The 17683-nt window shown below is 37.2% G+C and overlaps 1 protein-coding gene across 10 annotated transcripts in view; it reads left to right on the top strand.

Moving 5' to 3' along the window:
• Positions 1–17683, top strand: part of CDKAL1 (CDK5 regulatory subunit associated protein 1 like 1) — a 651341-nt gene that overhangs the window by 402014 nt on the left and 231644 nt on the right. For all 10 annotated transcript variants that reach the window (XM_030881291.2, XM_030881294.2, XM_070046775.1 and 7 more), the window contains one exon: positions 10673–10818. In XM_030881291.2, coding sequence (XP_030737151.1) covers positions 10673–10818 — 146 coding nt within the window. The remainder of the gene's footprint in view (positions 1–10672; positions 10819–17683) is intronic.

The following is a 17683-nucleotide window of genomic DNA, read 5'->3' as shown; positions in this document are numbered from 1 at the left end:
CCCTGCTCTATCTTTTGTAAAAAAAAGTACTTTAATCCTATAAAAATGGCAACATTTAAGATCTGAAAATACTTATGTATCAAATGATTGCTTCTATAACCTTAGGCACTAAGGTACATCAGATTTCTATATTTGTAGAGGCTACAGACTTTGACAGAAAAGAGGAAAATAAAAATCTTCATTTCCCTCTCTAATCTGAAGAAATCTATTTTAATTGCATAGGATTTTAACTTCCATTTGATTAAAAAATAACAACATTTAAAAAATAGCTCAAGTCTTAACAGGTAAATTTGGCTCATCACATGGAAGTTTTTCCTGATCTTTCTTTATAGTCTCTACAAGCTATCTGATCCTGTAACTTTGGAACCACAGTGCTTAAAAGAGCAGCAGATTCAAATCTCAGCAAATATTCTGACTATAGGTGTTCTTAGACAAGCTAGCCCACCATGCAGTAACTGGAAATGCTTTCATTTCAGAGCCAATTAAAGAACTGACACGTGAAGCCAGTTTTGCCAAGTGAAAACAATTAAAGTAGAACAAGGAAGAAATAGGCCCCTCTTTGTTGCTTTATAAAAATTATATACCCATTTATCCATTTGACCTCAAATTCCATATTGTTCAGTAACAAGAGTGCAAAGATCCTATTAATTTATTATATTTTAATTTCAACTAATGTAATAAGAAGCATTTAATTCATGCATTTTGAGACATTTGGAAAAAAATCCACACATTTCTAATAAATCAGACATAAGGAGAATTTTGCAAACTGAAAATTTTAAACTCTTTGATTTTATTTTGGTCTTGTTTTGGAGAGACAGCTCTCCACTGCTTATTTCAAGCCGTGCTCCCAGAAATGACTTATTGTTAGTTAACACTGTCATGTGAATTAATTAGTGCCGTTCCTCAGGAATGATTTTAGATTTAGGGAGGACACGTTTGTGAGACACATTTTGATGGAATGGAGTGTAAGGAAGTAAAAAATCTTTTCCTCTACCTTTCGTAGGTTCTCCAGGTGGGTTTCTGTAAGTTAGACTAGCCAAAGATAGATAAACAGAGAAAAACATAAGGTTATTAACATGTGCTTCCTGCTCATATGCATGGAAGCACCCAGCAGTCAGTAACCCCAAAGGGTGTTTAGAACTTGGGTTTATATACCATCTTATGCTAAAACCAAAGAAAAATGGATTTGTAGTTCTGAGTGAGGAAGACTAGTTATGGGAAGGTGACCAGGAAAAGTATGGTAAACAGGGATTGTTTAGAAAGGTTTGTTATGCATATTTAAGTCTTGTCTTCACCATTGATAGGAATTGTTAAAATTTTGTTCTCTTCTTCCTAGTATGGAATTTCCATATTTACATCACTTTTCCCTAAAGTTTCTACCTTTAAAAATGGAAAATTCGGGACTTCCCTGGTGGCACAGTGGTTAAGAATCTGCCTGCCAATGCAGGGAACACGGGTTCAAGCCCTGGTCTGGGAAGATCCCACATGCCACGGAGCAGCTAAGCCCGTGTGCCACAACTACTGAGCCTGCACTCTAGAGCCCATGAGCCACAACTACTGAGCCTGTGTGCCACAACAACTGAAGCCATGCACCTAGAGCCCATGTTCGCAACAAGAGAAGCCACAGCAATGAGAAGCAAGTGCACCGCAAAGAAGAGTAGCCCCTGCTCGCCGCAACTAGAGAAAGCCCACACGCAGCAACGAAGACCCAATGCAGCCAAAAAATGCAGCCAAAAAAAAAGATGGAAAATCTATAAATAGAAATTCCTTTTACAAAAGGAAAACAAAAGGCCCTGTTTTTAGACCTTTTCCTGAGTCTGCTGGTTCTCAATGGCCTTTAGCTCAAAATAATCCATATGCAAAAGAGACATATTTGGGGGTTGGTAACTTTTGAGAGTCAGGGTGACTGTATTTACACTCCAGTTGTACCACTGTGCCTTGGACAAGGTTGTAACTTCCCTGAGTGTTAGATTCAGTAAAACTACTCTCTAGGTTTGTTCAGAAATTTAAAGGAGATAATGAGTGTTGTTACCGAGCTGAACTTGGACCTGCTCGCCTGATTGGCAGCAAAGCCAGTCTCCTGGCATCAGGAATGAAGGAAAGTACAGCGTTCATTGCAGGGTGCCAAGCAAGGAGAATGGGCAGCTCATGCTCAAAAGACCTGAACTCCCTGATGGCTTTCAGGGAAGGATTTTTAAAGGCAGCATTTGGGGTGAGGTTTGCAGATCATGGACTTCTCTCTGATTGGTTGGTGGTGAGGTAACAGGGTGATGTTTTGGGAATCTTTATCATCAGCCTTCTGGTTCCAGTCAGTCAGGGGCCTACTGCTTGCGATCAGCAGGTAATCACCAGCCTCCACCTGGCTGTGGGTCTTACTTTCTGCAGAACATCTCAAAGATTTGTGTCAAATTGTTATGTATATCCCTTGAGGAGGAACTAGGACTCTGTTTTATCCTTAAACTGTTGTTTAAGCTCTTACTAGTTTTCTTGCTTGACTGCTTTTCCTTTGTTTCTGCATTCTCTCACTTCCATAATTAGTAACTACTTGAGTTTGCTCTTTGGAATTTGGGGGAGGCTTAGGGGACTAAAGCCTTTTTTTCTACAAACAAGAAGTGGGGGTCACAGAGGGACTTTTATACCCAGGAAGGCCCCGCCAGAGCTCTGCAGGTTTCATTGTGAATCAGCAAAATGTCTAGCACATAAGGGTGCTTATCACTATTATTACTGTTACTACTGCTGCTGTACCACTTGATAGTATTGTGATTTGGAGAGTGCTGAGGGCTTTCTTCTTCCCTCTAATAATCATTCCAATTAAATGACTTCTTCTGGCCCATGTTTTTAAGAATTCCCTTACATTACAATAAATTTGGGAATGGGGAAAGAATTGCTCATACCTCTTTTCTCCTTTTACTTTCATTCTCATTTTTGTTTTTGTTTTTGTTTTTGAACAAAGAAATTTCTTTCAGGTCTATTTATTTTTTTTACTCTCTCATCATAGCTCCAGGGACAGAGTTACTCAAATGGTAATAACTTCTTCAGGAATGATTCTAAGGCATTTTTGCTGATTCTTATCTCTGATTCTCCTTTGTTTGTTGTTTTCATATTCACATTTCTCTCTCCTGTTATGCTAATGTGGAATGAGCCCCTTGAGTATAAATGCCTAGGTGATTTGAACCCTGCTTAGAAGAAAGGTTTACTTCTTTCATTTTTGAAGAAATTGAGCTCACACTGAATGATATATTGTTAAGAAATATTATTAACTTAATATTTTGTTCTTTGAAAATCATTTTACTTTCTCCAAGCCCACCAAATGGTATCAAATATAATTTTATAATATAATTGTTTCAAGATGGTAGTGACAGTATTGCTTTAACTCTGATTTATTTTTCTCTTTCTATTTTTGTTTTTCCAAAACTTTAAAAATGAATATATATTACCTTTATAATACAGAAAAACATTCATTTTTAAAAAGAACAGTGTTTTTCATTATTTTATGTACACTAATTACCATATGCATCTTTATTTTAGAAGTATGTAACAGGTTCAGCCTATAAGATCTGTGAGTCCAACCCTCAAACAAACAATTCTCTCTTTAAAGTGATTTCAACAAATAATGTTACAGTTGGTATATTTGATAAAAGAGTAAATAGGTAGAGAATCATTAAGTGGTTCCCAAGTGTACTCCTTATTTTTCCCAAATGTACTTTTAAAGATATAATTGATATTATTAGACTGAAAGAAGCAGAACTGATACAACAGGTTACTGGATCATTTTACAAGATATACAGCCTTATGTCTTATGTGTGTTACCTGTTGACTATTTTTGAGTGTACAGTTCAGGGACATAAAGTACATTCACAGTATTAGGCACCCGTCACCACTATCCATCTCTAGAGCTTTTTCATTGTCCCAAACTGTGCCCAGTAAACAATAAACTCCCCATGCCTCTCTCCCCCCCTTGTCTCCATGAATGTGACTATTCTAGGCACCTCTTGTAAGTGAGATCATGCAGTATTTGTCCTTTTGTGTCTGGCTGATTTCACTTAGTATAATGTCTTCAAAGTTCATCCCTGTTGTAGCAATGTTATGTTATTTTAAATATCTCTTTTTTAGGTAGTTTTACTCTCAATGGCAGAGCACACTGTACAGACTTCAATAGCTCTTATTTCCCTGTCCTACAATTTTACCATGCATGCTCATACCCCAAGAGTATACAGTGTTTTTCTCTATCTCTCCATTTCCTTGCTTAATGCCTGGTGCTTAAACAGTTAAATTACAGTTGAATGAATGAATGATTGGATAACCCAGTTGAATAATCAAAATGGTTATTTTAGAGTAAATCCTACAAAGAATTCTAGCTATAAAGGTCAAACATCAGTGCCTGTGTTCTAGGAAATCCTATTTCCTAGGAGTCACCTTCAATGCTCCAAAGGTCATATAGGTCAAGCTAAAATAAGATCAGAGTCATATTTCATCCATTATTTCATTAATGACACTGTAACAGCCACTAAGTCAATTACCAGCACCTACATTTACTTTCAGCCATCTAAAAATAAATTATCATTAATAGCATCAGAAAGTGAACAAGGGAGCACAAGTGGAGAACACTTTCAATCCTTATATCCCAAATGAAAAGGAGTGGATATTGTGAACAGATTCTAATTTATATTTGATCTATAACTTAATTATAACAGGAAATTCACTTCTAAACTGCAAAGAGTTAACATTCAATATTTGCATTAAAATAAGTTGAGACAAAACATCTGTTCTAATTAGCTTTCATAGAAATGTTAAAAGGACTTCAGTCCCCCTTTACCATTACCACTCATCTTAGTGTCAGAGTCAATAATCAGACTTCACATTATGAAGATAAGAATATACATCAATACTAATGTCAAAATGCTAAGAGTTGTAATTCTACACACATTTATGTTCATCTGATATTATCAGTGTTTTGTTTTATTTTTAAATTATTATTCTGCTCTGCTAATGCCAAGAAATCAAGAGTTCTTGTATCTGGATTGTTGTGATGGTTACGTGAATCTACACCTATGTTAAAATTCATGAAACTGAACACATAGAAAAAAGTCAATTTTACTGTACTAATTTTAAAATAAAATAGACAAGAAAGCTAACAATAAAATCTGTTGTGATTCAAACACTATAACATGCATTGGTGTATGTTAAAAATTATGTATATATAAAGTATATGTGTTTATATATATATATAATATATATATATTTAAAATATAGTTGCCCTTTTTTCCATTAAAAAAAAGACCATGTCTACCAGACACTAAAAGAACAAATCAATACCTGATCAATTTAATGGGGATAATACATGCAACTCAGTTAGACTGAGTGTTCAACTCAGACAAATTCTATTGGCTTCTCCCAAATATGACGTAAATAATTAAAGAACCCAATGGGAAGGCAGATATTAAAGATTTATTTAGAAATATTTAACTCTTACTTGTTTATGGTCTGAATATCCCAAATGATGCTAACTTTCATTTTGCACATCACGGGGTACAGAGTCGAAACAATGTTCTGGTGATTTCACTGCTGTAGTTATGGTTGCTTGGTATGTGAAATGATGCAGCCAAACAAGTATTTATTAAACAGAAAACTGTGTTTCTGGGATGGGGATGCAAAGAACGCAGTAACCTCCTTTGCATTTTATAAACAAACATGTAAACACAACTGCCTCCTTGGATGGGGAAGCACTCACTTGTGTCCGGCACTCGACCGAGTATCGATACTTTATGTATCTCATCTGACTCCTCCCTCCACAGTGCAGGTATTTTTATTATCTCTATGGTAGATCGTATCACCGTTTACCAAATATTCTGCTTTCCCTCTCCGTGGGAGCGTGAGAATATCTGCCTAGTTAAGCTCAGGAGCAGGTGTGTGACTTGCAACAACCAGTGAAATGCGGGAAGAAGGTTTAAGCCAATGATTCTCTTTTCCTCCCCCTCTTCCACATTCACAGTTTGCAAGTGGAAACAACTTGAGCAAAGCTTTATTAGCCAGTCCATGAAAGATATGTAGCATGAAGAAGAATTACATTTTTGTGGTTATAAGCCACGGAGATTTTTTTTTTAATTTTTAAATTTATTTTTGGCTGCATTGAGTGTTCGTTGCTGCACGCGGGCTTTCTCTAGTTGTCGCGAGCGGGGGCTACTCTTCCTTGCGGTGTGCAGGCTTTTCATTGCAGTGGCTTCTCTTTGTTGCGGAGCACGGGCTTCAGTAGTTGCAGCACGCGGGCTCAGTAGTTTCAGCGCGCGGACTTCAGTAGTTGTGGCGCACGGGCTCAGCCACTGAGATTTTTGAGATCGTATGCTATACAGCATAACCTAATGCATCCTGCTGATACATTGTCATTTTATGAATGAAGAAAATGAACCTTCGGAGACATTTAAATAGTTTGTCCCCAGTGAAGAGCAGTAAATGAAATAACTAAATGTAGAACCTCAGCCTGTCAGACTGCTGAGTCCTTTTTCTTAACCAGTTTTCAATAAATACTGGAATGGAATTGCATATCAATTACAAAAGTAGAACAGGGGATGAAGAAATTAAGTGTTGTATGGGCCATAGAAAGTTCCACCCCAAATGGAGTTTAATTTTGAGTGATAAACAAGAAATTTCCAGGCAAACTGCACCATTTTGTGAATATACTAAAAAACATTTAATTGCATACATTTTATGAGTGAATGGTATGGTATGTGAATTATATGTTAAATAAGCTATCTTTTCATGCCTAAGGGTAAATGGTATAGTTTGTCTTTTTTTTTTTTTTGAGGTATTTTCTTGCTTCAACATATATCTTAGATTAGCTGAAAAAAAAAAAACATAGCGATGTTACATAAAGTTTAGCATTTTAAGTATGCAGATACAATACTTCCTAACAAAGCTATAATCTGAGAGGGCTTTCACTGTGAATGCAGAGACATCTGAATGCAAGCATTAATATACACTGAGTGACTTTGTTCAGCTGGTTATATTCAAAACCAGGTAGAATATGATGATGAATTTGATGACTGCTGGGCAATAAAAGTGAAACTTAACATTTCTTTTAAAAATGCACCATACATGAATTGCTTTTTAAAATTAAGCCTGTTTTCATTCATTATTTTTTCTTTGCTTTTTAAGTTCATTAAAAAATCACAAATAGTGAGATGAACACCAATTTGTAATAGGAAAACCCCATGTGAAAACACCAGGTAGAAATACTGTTTTGTTGATCTGTTAGACATTCTCTGGTCTTTACCTATGAAATAGTCACCATCTATTTTAAGCAGCCTTGGTACATCAACCCTTAAATAAAAAATGACCATATATTAAAATAGATACTATTTCTATGCTAGTTGCTACCAGGGCTCCTTAAAACACACACATGTGCCTGCATGCACACACAGACCTACACAGGCCTGTGTGCACACATGTCTGCACACATACTTGCCTGTCTACTCAGACTCTCTTACCCAGCTCTGAGCTTAGGGGTGCTCATGGCTGCTGTTCTTGGGCACACCATTTATAAATTATTTCCGTAAGAATGTACATTGTAATTCCAATCCAAGTCTCCAAGAGACTTAGAATTATAACCCATGGTGGGGCTACCTATAAAGAATCTGATCTTTTCTTAGATATATATTTACTTACATATTCATATATAATTTTTCACTGTTCTAAAGTTAAAACAGGCTGACTATCTGCTTGTTTACCTGCCTGAATATGTGCTCATTTACCAAATAAATGGTAACCAAATGGAGCTAATTGAAAATTTGTCTTCCTATCAAATAGCAATTATATTTTAAATCTCTCTCTTTGTATCTGGATGTAGTTTTGACTCAGATCTGCGTTTATATGTTTGGCGGTGTACTCAGCACAGTCCTAGCCATTGTAGAGACCCAGAGGGGAGTCAAATATAATCGCAGCCCTTGTCCATCTTCCATCTGGAGATGCATGACCCATGTTGCAAAGTAGAACCAAGGAGATATTTTGGTAACACCAGGAACAGGTTGCTGAGGAATCACAGAGGAGGAAGTCATCTCTTGCACCAGAGAATCTGTAACTCTAAGCTGAACCTCAAAAATAGAGAAGAATTTTGAAAGGGGAAGTAGCCCAAAGGTTACTCTTAACCAACAGTGCTGAGAAGAGGGATCAAAGGAAAAACAAAAGAAAAAATATGTACTTTGTCTCTTTGGGGTACATTAATCTATGTTAAGTCGTGATTCTTTTAGTAGAAGAAATACAGACTTTAAATAAGGGGCAAGTTTATTTTGTGTTCTGGTGCCTCCTGTTACAAAGTTGCAAAGTCTGTAGTATGAGGCTGAGCATGATTGCTCGCGGGAAATCTAATTTTGAGCCAAAGGGGAAAAACCCACTGAATTTATCCTACTTGTTTGCTATTAATTAACTTGAAAATTGTCATACTGTAATAGGGCAGGGCTTCATCTAGTGCAGTATCCTGTTTATAGGAGAAGGCCACCCTGAGCATTTCCAACAGAAACTGCACCCTTTCTGGCCCTGGGTCATGTTTACTGGGAACCCCTTTCAAATTTAGATTTTGCAAGTCAGTACAAGTTATCTCTCCTTCACTTACTAGGTAAGGAAACTGCCTTGTTGAAAAGCTATTCTGTTTATTGATAAAGTCCCATTCGTGTGTATGAAAACGTGTTACCATGAACTTTCAATACTCTCCAGGGAAGAAGAATGTTAGATAATTTATGTATTGAGAGCCAACGTGTAAGCACATACTGGATTATCTTATTTTTACAACGGCCTTGTAGCCCAGTGAGGTGGGTATTACCACTGTCTCCATTCTCCAGATGAGAAAACCAAGGCACAGAGATTGAGAGTAAAATTTCATTTCACAAATTGTGTTATTTGTTGAGGTGTCGTTTTTTTTTACCACAGTATGTAGGTTGAAAGTTAACTAAAGCTGAGTCCTGTGCCTTTAGGAAACAGATATTTTTGTATAATTTGTTTTTCTCACACTGTTCAAGAATCTTGATATTCAAGTGTGAAAAACCTGAAAGACAGAGAATCTAGCAGGAGGACAACATGTTTATTGTAGAGTAGGTAGTGATAAATGTTGCCCTGTATCCCACAGCCTTATTATACATGGAAGGTGTTGAGTAAGGAGATGAAGCGCCTTCTAACTAAATACCCAGCCAAGAAAAGGAACACTTTTGTGAAGGAAATCTTCCGATGATGTGTTAGCCAGTTATTTTGCTGCTAAATAAGAAATTCTTGAACTTCAGTTCCAATTTAGTAATCTATATATAACAAGGTATATCCCTATTAATTCCTGGAAGAGAAGGTCAATAAAGGATATCCATGAGTAGTATCATTTGGTTATTTGAATCCCTTAGAAGGATTTTTTAAACCAACTAAGCTGCTCCTAAGAAGATGGTTAGTTTGAGTTTGTCACTCTATTCTTCCACTTTAGTCAAAATACTAATATTATAGTCAACGGAAAGAAAATGAAGGAATGAAGGGTATGGGTGACACATATGCATGACTGAGCCCTGAATAGCTGAGAGGTGACTGTACGGAATTAGGTGGCTTTTTGACTCCATAAGATCCTTCAAAATACTGTTGTAATGATAAAACGAGATGACAGATGTGAAAGTGTGGTACAGTACTTTGTGAAAGTATGGTACAGTACTCTGAAAACTAAAACTCACTGGACACATGCAAGTTATTAAAGAGCAGTTCCTTTCTTGACATTTTTATCTCTATTGGACCTTTAGTGTTCTCTCTCTTCTCCCCCCTTTTCCCCTCCCCCTCTTTTTCTCCTTCCTTCTTCTCCCCCAACCCATTGATGGGCCATAAATTAGTCACATTTTTCTTTTTGCTCACATAAATGGTTTCCTTACCACCGTTTTCCTTTTACCACTCTTTTTTCTACCCACTTTGTATCCTTGGAGGAATTTAGAACAATCTCTGAATTTCCTAATTTGTTTCACTTAAACTTGCTCTCTTTAACTTTGCAAGACATATTCTTCTTTCTGCTCTTTCCTTATTTCTCTTCTTTGGAACTCCGCAGCTTAAAGGTAGATAGCAGTAGGTGACCATTGGTGAACTGGTTGGCTTCATTGTCTGATACTCTGCCTTTTGCATAGTAGATACTCAAAAATAAGTGTTTGCTAACTAGCTAAAAAAGAAACAGGTGAGTTAACAGATTTCTTTTTCTCCTTCAGCGTTAAAAAAAAAAAAAAGTGTTGACTTGCCCTAAATTTGGGAACTTTATTCAAGTATACAGGATTCTACAGCTTTGACCGTTTGCCTTAAATGTTGCTGCTTCTGCTGCTAATGTAACAGGGCAGAATATAACACTGCTTTGAGGGAAGGGAGGAGTGGTGTTTATTTTGAAGTATGCAAAAATCGTTTTTACTCTCTAGGCATTACACGACTTTATGTCTGTTTCGTCACCTAAGAGAGGCAATGACCGTGAGGACATAACACTTCTGTGAAATCCTCCGAAAGTCATGTTAAATTCCCAGATGTCACCCTAGAGTGATGCCGGTGGACTTTCCCTCGGGGAGCCTAGAAGATTGGTCCGTTTTCAGCTGTGTGTATTTGCTTGTACTCGTGAGAATTGATCTGAGGGCAACCATTCTCTGCTTTGTTACAGTGATTGTTTTCTCCTTCCATCTTTTTCAAGGAAATGGCAAAAATCCTTAATCACCCCCGAGTCTATGCCTTTCTGCACATACCAGTCCAGTCTGCCTCTGACACTGTGCTCATGGAAATGAAAAGAGAATACTGCGTGGCTGACTTCAAAAGAGTAGTGGATTTTCTGAAAGACAAGTAAGTCTGTTAGCATTTAAGAAATAACCATCTCCTTTTTTCTTTTAAAAGCATGTGGCAAAAATGCACTTATGGTAGCCACAATTAAAGGTACCAGAGAGAGGTGGGACTTTGGAAGCTTTCAAAGCCTTTAAGTTTTCCTTAGACACCCTTGACGTGGTTTCTTCTTGCCCCTCAGTTTTATCCACCTTCCATCTGTGCATCGCACCCCATTGATTTGTGTAGAGTTGCCAGTCTTGCTAAGGTAATGTGCATTGTGATCATTTCTGTACCTGACCTAGTAGATGAAAACTGCTTTAGCTGTGCTCTGCTTAAATCTCCTTTAATGTGGCTTTTTGAAGTTGTCAACTGATTTTGACGTGGAGGTAGGTCAAATCATGTCACTACAAAAGAGATAATTTTCTCTGAGATACCATTTTTTTGAAGAGTATCTGGGAATGTCTTTGCTTTTACACACTTATCCTTGTGGTTTTCTTGCAGAATGGGATTTATAAGGAGATTTTGGGATTCTGTTTTTTTAAAAAGTTCAAATTGCCATTGACCAAAATTAAGGCACATTTACACAATCTCAGACATGAATGATAATTTTGCTTCCACAGAAAACACTTGCAGCCTATAATTATATTCTTCAAAATCCTACTTCTCATCATCACCAAACGTTGAATGCCTTTTGTGATAATAAAAGGCAGGAAATAATGCTGGCCAAGGTCATACAGAACATTCTCGTCTGGGGCACTGTTCTCCCCACTGGGGCTGTGTCATTTATCTTGGCATATTTGTGGCCTGGGTCTTTCTACTTTCCATAATTTTTTCCCATAATCTTTTCCTCTGTTGTTTTTCTAAATTAAAATACAACTCTTTATTTCCATCTTCTTGTTTATAATTATGTACCTTTGTACCAAGTACTACGTGGATATAATTGCTTTATACAAATTGTAAGCAATTATTTTTTCCACCTTCAATTAGTCACTTATCCTGACTACATACAGATCTTTTAAAAATCTTTTTCTTCTTCTGTTTACTTTCTCCTTCCTTCCTCATCTTCCCTTTACGTGTCTAATTTTTTTTTTTCACCTCCAGGCATTTCTTGATTATCCTAACTACCAGAAATAAAGACACTTGGTGTGCATTCAAGCAAATACAGCTAATTGTTCGAATATTCAAATCAGTGAATAGAAAATATATTTATTCTAAGATTTCATAATTATAATCGTTAAGTATATACAACTTTCAAAGTTGAAAACAGAATAATGATGGATCTCTAATACTTCCTGATCTTGAACAGAACTGAGAGCAAGGCTAAAGAATAAGAATTTTTACATTAGATGTCTGTTGTTGGCCTGTATCCCTCCTTTGCATTTATTCTAGCTTATTATAGGTAAACTTGTCTGATGTAAGAGAGTCCTTTTGGGCACGCTGGTGCTGGTGAATAGCATGTTTTCAGAATTGCAAATAATTGGTTACACCTGTGAAATTTCTTGCCCTTTTGCTTACTAGAGCAGTAGCAAATAATGCACACAGTCCACACCTGTTGCACAAGATTTTGCCGAGTGTAGACGTGCAGCCTGTTGTGCAGAATGGACTAGAACACTTTCCAAATAGTTGTGTTAATGTGATTCAGTGAGGTTAAGGAATCCACAGCTCCTTTTACCTCCATTTGGGTGAGTGCTGACTCAGTTGTTTGGGAAATTAATGTGGCTACTTAACTGGGCAACAATTTCCCAACAAGCTTTAGCCTTTTATGTTACTCCAAAGATGGACCTTTTAAATCTGTTGCATTTTGAACAGTTTCAACAGCATCCATGAGCTAAATAGGGGTCAAAAGATGATACCATCAAAGTATTAGAAAATAGTACTAAGCTCATTATTCTTTCTTTGGATTCTGAATTACACTGTGGCATCCATGTGACTTTTCTAGAACTATCCCAACTGTGTGGAAGGCTCCAGAACCTACCTAGGGATCTCCAGTATTTCCAGCACTGGAAATATCAGAGATCCCTGGAGAGGAAATTAGAGATGCCTGGAGAAGACAGCCTATCCCACCCGTCCATCCACAATTTCAGTTTCAGGTGCCGTGACTCACTGGGATTGGAGAATATGAGTCTAGCCAGTTAGCATCTCCAGGCGATTTTAAAAAAATTAACTCTGTACTATATATAGTTTTAGAGAGTTCATCAGAACCAGAAATTTGTATGTTTTGTCCCATCTATCCTGTTGCTTGTAAAGAATAGTATAGCCTCAACCTTGTAAGGACTCTATCATCTAACTTTACTCTCTAGTGGAAAGGTTTTCCTGTCCTCTCAGGGAAGTTCATCTATCCAGTGAATAATTTCCAACTATGATGGACATTTAGAAATAAATGAAATATTTTAAGCACTCTTCTGCTCTGACATTTGCTTACTTTTCCCTATAAAAACTAGCATAGCTTTATGCCAAACAGATTCATGATTCTTGGAAACACCAAAGTTTCAGGGGTTTCTATAGAACCACTAGTCTGGATAACTGATCCAGCATAAAATTGTTTTGTTCAGTGTTTATTAAAATTTAATACAGTATTGTCATTCTTAGAAAGAGGGTCTGATATTACCACATTGCCCTAGTTTATGCCTAACACTACATTCATGCAATGGCTCTCACTTAAAATGGTGTGTCTGGTGCTCACTCCTTCTGTTTTTTAGAAGGAGTATAAATGTGGCCCTTTTCATTTGCATCTTTTTTCCTCTGAAGCCTTTGAAGTCTTTTTTGTAATGAACCTTTAACAAACAAGAGTCTCATTTATTTATTTTTTTTCTCCAGCAGTGTGAGGCTTCTCAAATATTCATGTTATGAATTTAGGGACGAGGCATTTCCTGATCTGTTTCCTCAAAAAATCCAATCTTTAAAACAACCTACAGCATTTAAGACTGAAATCCACACTATGGGATTTTACATAAAGCTGCATGCTTTTAAGCTGTTAGTTCAGTGGTGTTCATGGTGCCATGTTTCTCAAACAGTGGAGGTGAAATCTTTTTAATTAATTTTCTTTACAGTTGAAATTGGCCCCTGTTTTAGCTGGGAGCAGTAGAAGTTTACATATGAGCCAACTTGAAGCTGATTCATTATTCTCTTCAGTTGGTTGAAAGTTGGCGGCTACTCCCATAATGGCAGCTAGATTGAAGATAACCTGGTAGTGTTAGCACGTGTGGAGGCATATGGGAATGTCCTAAATCAGGCAACCTTTACAAAGAAAAGTGTCTAAATTACTTAATAAACTAATTTAAAACCGCTGGTCATGAGCAGACAATCATATGACTGAAATTATTCTATTCAAATTTATTAATCCTGTTGGAAAATTAACCAAGTCCTTTGATGTTTTTATTTAAATGGATAAGATGATTTCTTGAAATATGTAATGGGATTTATAGGGAGATGGAAGAAAACTACATAGAACAAAGCAAGACATGCGATTCTGGTTTGAGAGAGATTTGTGTTTTTATAATTTTTAATAAATACCTCATAAATTTTACTGTTTTCATTACCTGTCACTTTACTGGCTTCTCTGTTGTCTTTTTAACATAATACTGAGATTTTAAAAAGTAGAAAACTTGAATCATTTATTTTTATTTTCTTGTGTAATTTTAAAGACTTACTTCCCAACGAGAGGATTTTTCACTGTGATATATGGCAAGGATGTAATTAGGGTTCCCAGGACCTTGGGGCCTTGGACATAAACTTTAATTGGGTCCTACCCCATTTGAGCAGCGTTGAATTTGCACAGTCACTCCACAACATAAACTGTATATTCACATATATTTTTTAAAAATGACAATATGCAGAGTTCTTTTCTCAAGAATATGTTCTAATGCTAAGTAAAAGAATCACTTAGTCCTCAAATTCACACACGAAAGTGTGAAAGAAATATGCAAGAATGTCCTATTGATAGATATGTTTTAAGAAATGAAATGGTTGGGGCTTCCCTGGTGGCGCAGTGGTTTAGAGTCCGCCTGCCCATGCAGGGGACATGGGTTCATGCCCCGGTCCGGGAAGATCCCACATGCCGCGGAGCGGCTGGGCCCGTGAGCCATGGCTGCTGAGCCTGCACGTCCAGAGCCTGTGCTCCGCAGTGGGAGAGGCCACAACAGTGAGAGGCCCGCGTACTGCAAAAAAAAAAAAAAAGAAAAGAAAGAAATGAAATGGTTTATGAATTAAAAGACCTAACCGTTTACACAAATTATTTTGTTAAAAGTCCAGTGGACTTTTGATTTATGTTAACTAGACCTTAAACTTGGGAGACAAGGTTCTTCTCCCTCACTCAGTAAATAAAATTTGAGTGAATTAATGACCAGTTTGTTTTCCTTGCAAGTTGCATGGATCTAAAGTAACTTGCACCGTACTAACATTAGCGTCTTTGTGTTGACTTTTTTTTTTTTTTTTTTTTTTTTTTGGTACGCGGACCTCTCACTGTTGTGGCCTCTCCCGTTGCGGAGCACAGGCTCAGGACACGCAGCCTCAGCGGCCATGGCTCACGGGCCCAGCCGCTCCGTGGCATGTGGGATCCTCCCGGACTGGGGCACAAACCCGCATCCCCTGCATCGGGAGGCGGACTCTCAACCACTGTGCCACCAGGGAAGCCCTGTGTTGACTTTTAATTCCATGGTATTGTCTATCTCAGAATTTACCATTATCATTTGTCAGTGTACTGTGCACTTCTGGATTAATTTGTCTTGTTTCCCATACTAACCCTTTTAGCCCTGTGATATCCATTCACACACCCCTAAGTTTACTATACCCAGAGATTTCCAAGTGAAATGCCACAACCAATAACTAATGAGTACTCAGGGGTAAAGGGGAATCTTTTTGTGGGGAAAACAAACTAGAGGGGAAGTGGCAGCTTTGCAGAGAAAGTTCTGTCCTCTGACCTCTCTACTGTACGCTCAGACGGTGAAGGGGCACAAGGGCATGAAGCTGGGGTCAATCTGGCAGGATGATTTCTCTGAGTCACAGTTTTCTCATATCATCCAGCCTGTCCTTTTCCCTACTTTTCCAATCTATCTGCAAAAATGTCGTGCTCACTCATTAGTATCCTGAGTTCTTTTTCTTCCTTTCATTAGTCCCTGTCATCCGTGTGTCCATACTGGAGCACAATCTGATAAAAGGCAAATTACATTAAACTTGTATTTTATTCTGTTTATTTTCCCCCTCTGTCTAGTTTTATTCCTAGTGGCTTGGAAACATAAATAGCAATATTTGTCAGAATAGAAGAAAAGAAAATTGCAAAAAAAACCCCAGAATGATTCAACAAGGATTCAATAATTAAGTTTTCTTCCAGATGCATTCCCAGGTGTGTTTCTGTTTGCTGAATAACCACCTCCAAAATAATTTAGGCAAAACACTTCCCTCAAAGATGTTTTCTGGCTCTTTTTCATCATTCTTAATATCTTTAACTAGGTTGTTATTTTTGGAGTCCCTAGGGTCTTGTTCATGCTTTTATCTTTTGTCATATTTCTTTCTGAGGTAGTGAAGTTCTGTTCTTTTCCCTTCTCTCCCTTGCTACTTTTAAATTTTTTCAAGAGAATGAATACATATCATTGGAACAGTTATCTAGTAGAAAATCATTTACTTTTTGAACATGGTATTATATTTATATTTGGAAGATTTTGACATCATGTGCTAAATACCATATTATTTGGGGATTGCCCCAAATTTGATTAATTGGTTTGAAGGTAATTAAATTTTCTATTGATTTAGCTTTCTATTGTCCTTCTAGCCTGGTTCAGAGAGAATTCTCATCACCACTCACCTCTTTCCACCTCCTTTTGTAATATGATTGTGTTATTCCTTCTAGGAACTGAGACGCTCCCTTCCCTTAATCCTTTGTATGTTTTCTCTACCTCAACGTTTTGTTGTAAACATTAGAGTCTGTCAAGCCATATTCTAATAGTAAGCATTTTTCCTTTCAGAGTGCTTCTTTTATTCCACAGGGCTCACATATTGTCAGGATGTTGTCACAAAAACCTTAGCAAGTATCTAGGTTAGATATTTTTAATCTGCACTTTATAGAGTGAAGGTCAGGGTTCACATGGTTAAAAAGACTTGTTGAAATCCCATAGCGACTTAATGCATAATAGGACTAGATCCTCAGTTTCTACTGTGTAACAATCTTCCAGCCCATTCTAATAATACCTGTTAATTAAATGATTCACTTTCTCATTTATCTGTTTTGTGCCCAGCGAATGGAACAATAACAATATCAATATCAATACTACTTAACATGCTAATAGTAATGAAACCAATAACTAATATTTTTGAGTTTTACTTTTGTGCCAAATACTGCTATGAAGGCATTGCATATACTAGCTTATTTAATTTTTAAGGCCCAAAGATGTTAAGTAATTTCCCCGTGGTCATGCAGTTAGTGACAGAACCTTGATGAAAACTCAGGCCATGTTATTGCAGAGCCAGTACTCTATTGTTGTTCTAATCTAAGACATGTTGCTCTAGGGGTGGAGACAATAAGGTGGACTCAACAGATGCTGAGAAGATAAAAATTTACAGTGTGTGCTCAGAAGGGAAGATGAGGAAGGTAGGCATGAGTGTCAAGATGGCTCCTTGGTATCTTATCTCAAGACATAGTAGAAGAAGATGTAGTTAACCAAGATAAGGAAATGAGAAGAAGGAGGAATTTGGGTGGAAAAGATAATGGCTTTGGTTTTAGACATACTGAATCTGAAAGGCCTTTGTAGGCAATCCAGAACTGCTCCTGCAGGCTATAGAAAATGTGGGTCAAGAGCCCAGGAGGGAGATGAGGGTCTGGAGAGAAATATTTGGCAGTCATCAGCTTTTGAGGAGTAGACGAAGCTGTGGGTGATGAGATCATCCAAAAGAA

The sequence above is a fragment of the Globicephala melas genome, chromosome 11 (assembly GCF_963455315.2).
Source record: "Globicephala melas chromosome 11, mGloMel1.2, whole genome shotgun sequence".
Lineage (NCBI taxonomy): Eukaryota > Metazoa > Chordata > Mammalia > Artiodactyla > Delphinidae > Globicephala > Globicephala melas.
The sequence above is the reverse complement of the archived record's forward strand: the minus strand, read 5'-3'. Positions and strand labels throughout refer to the sequence as shown.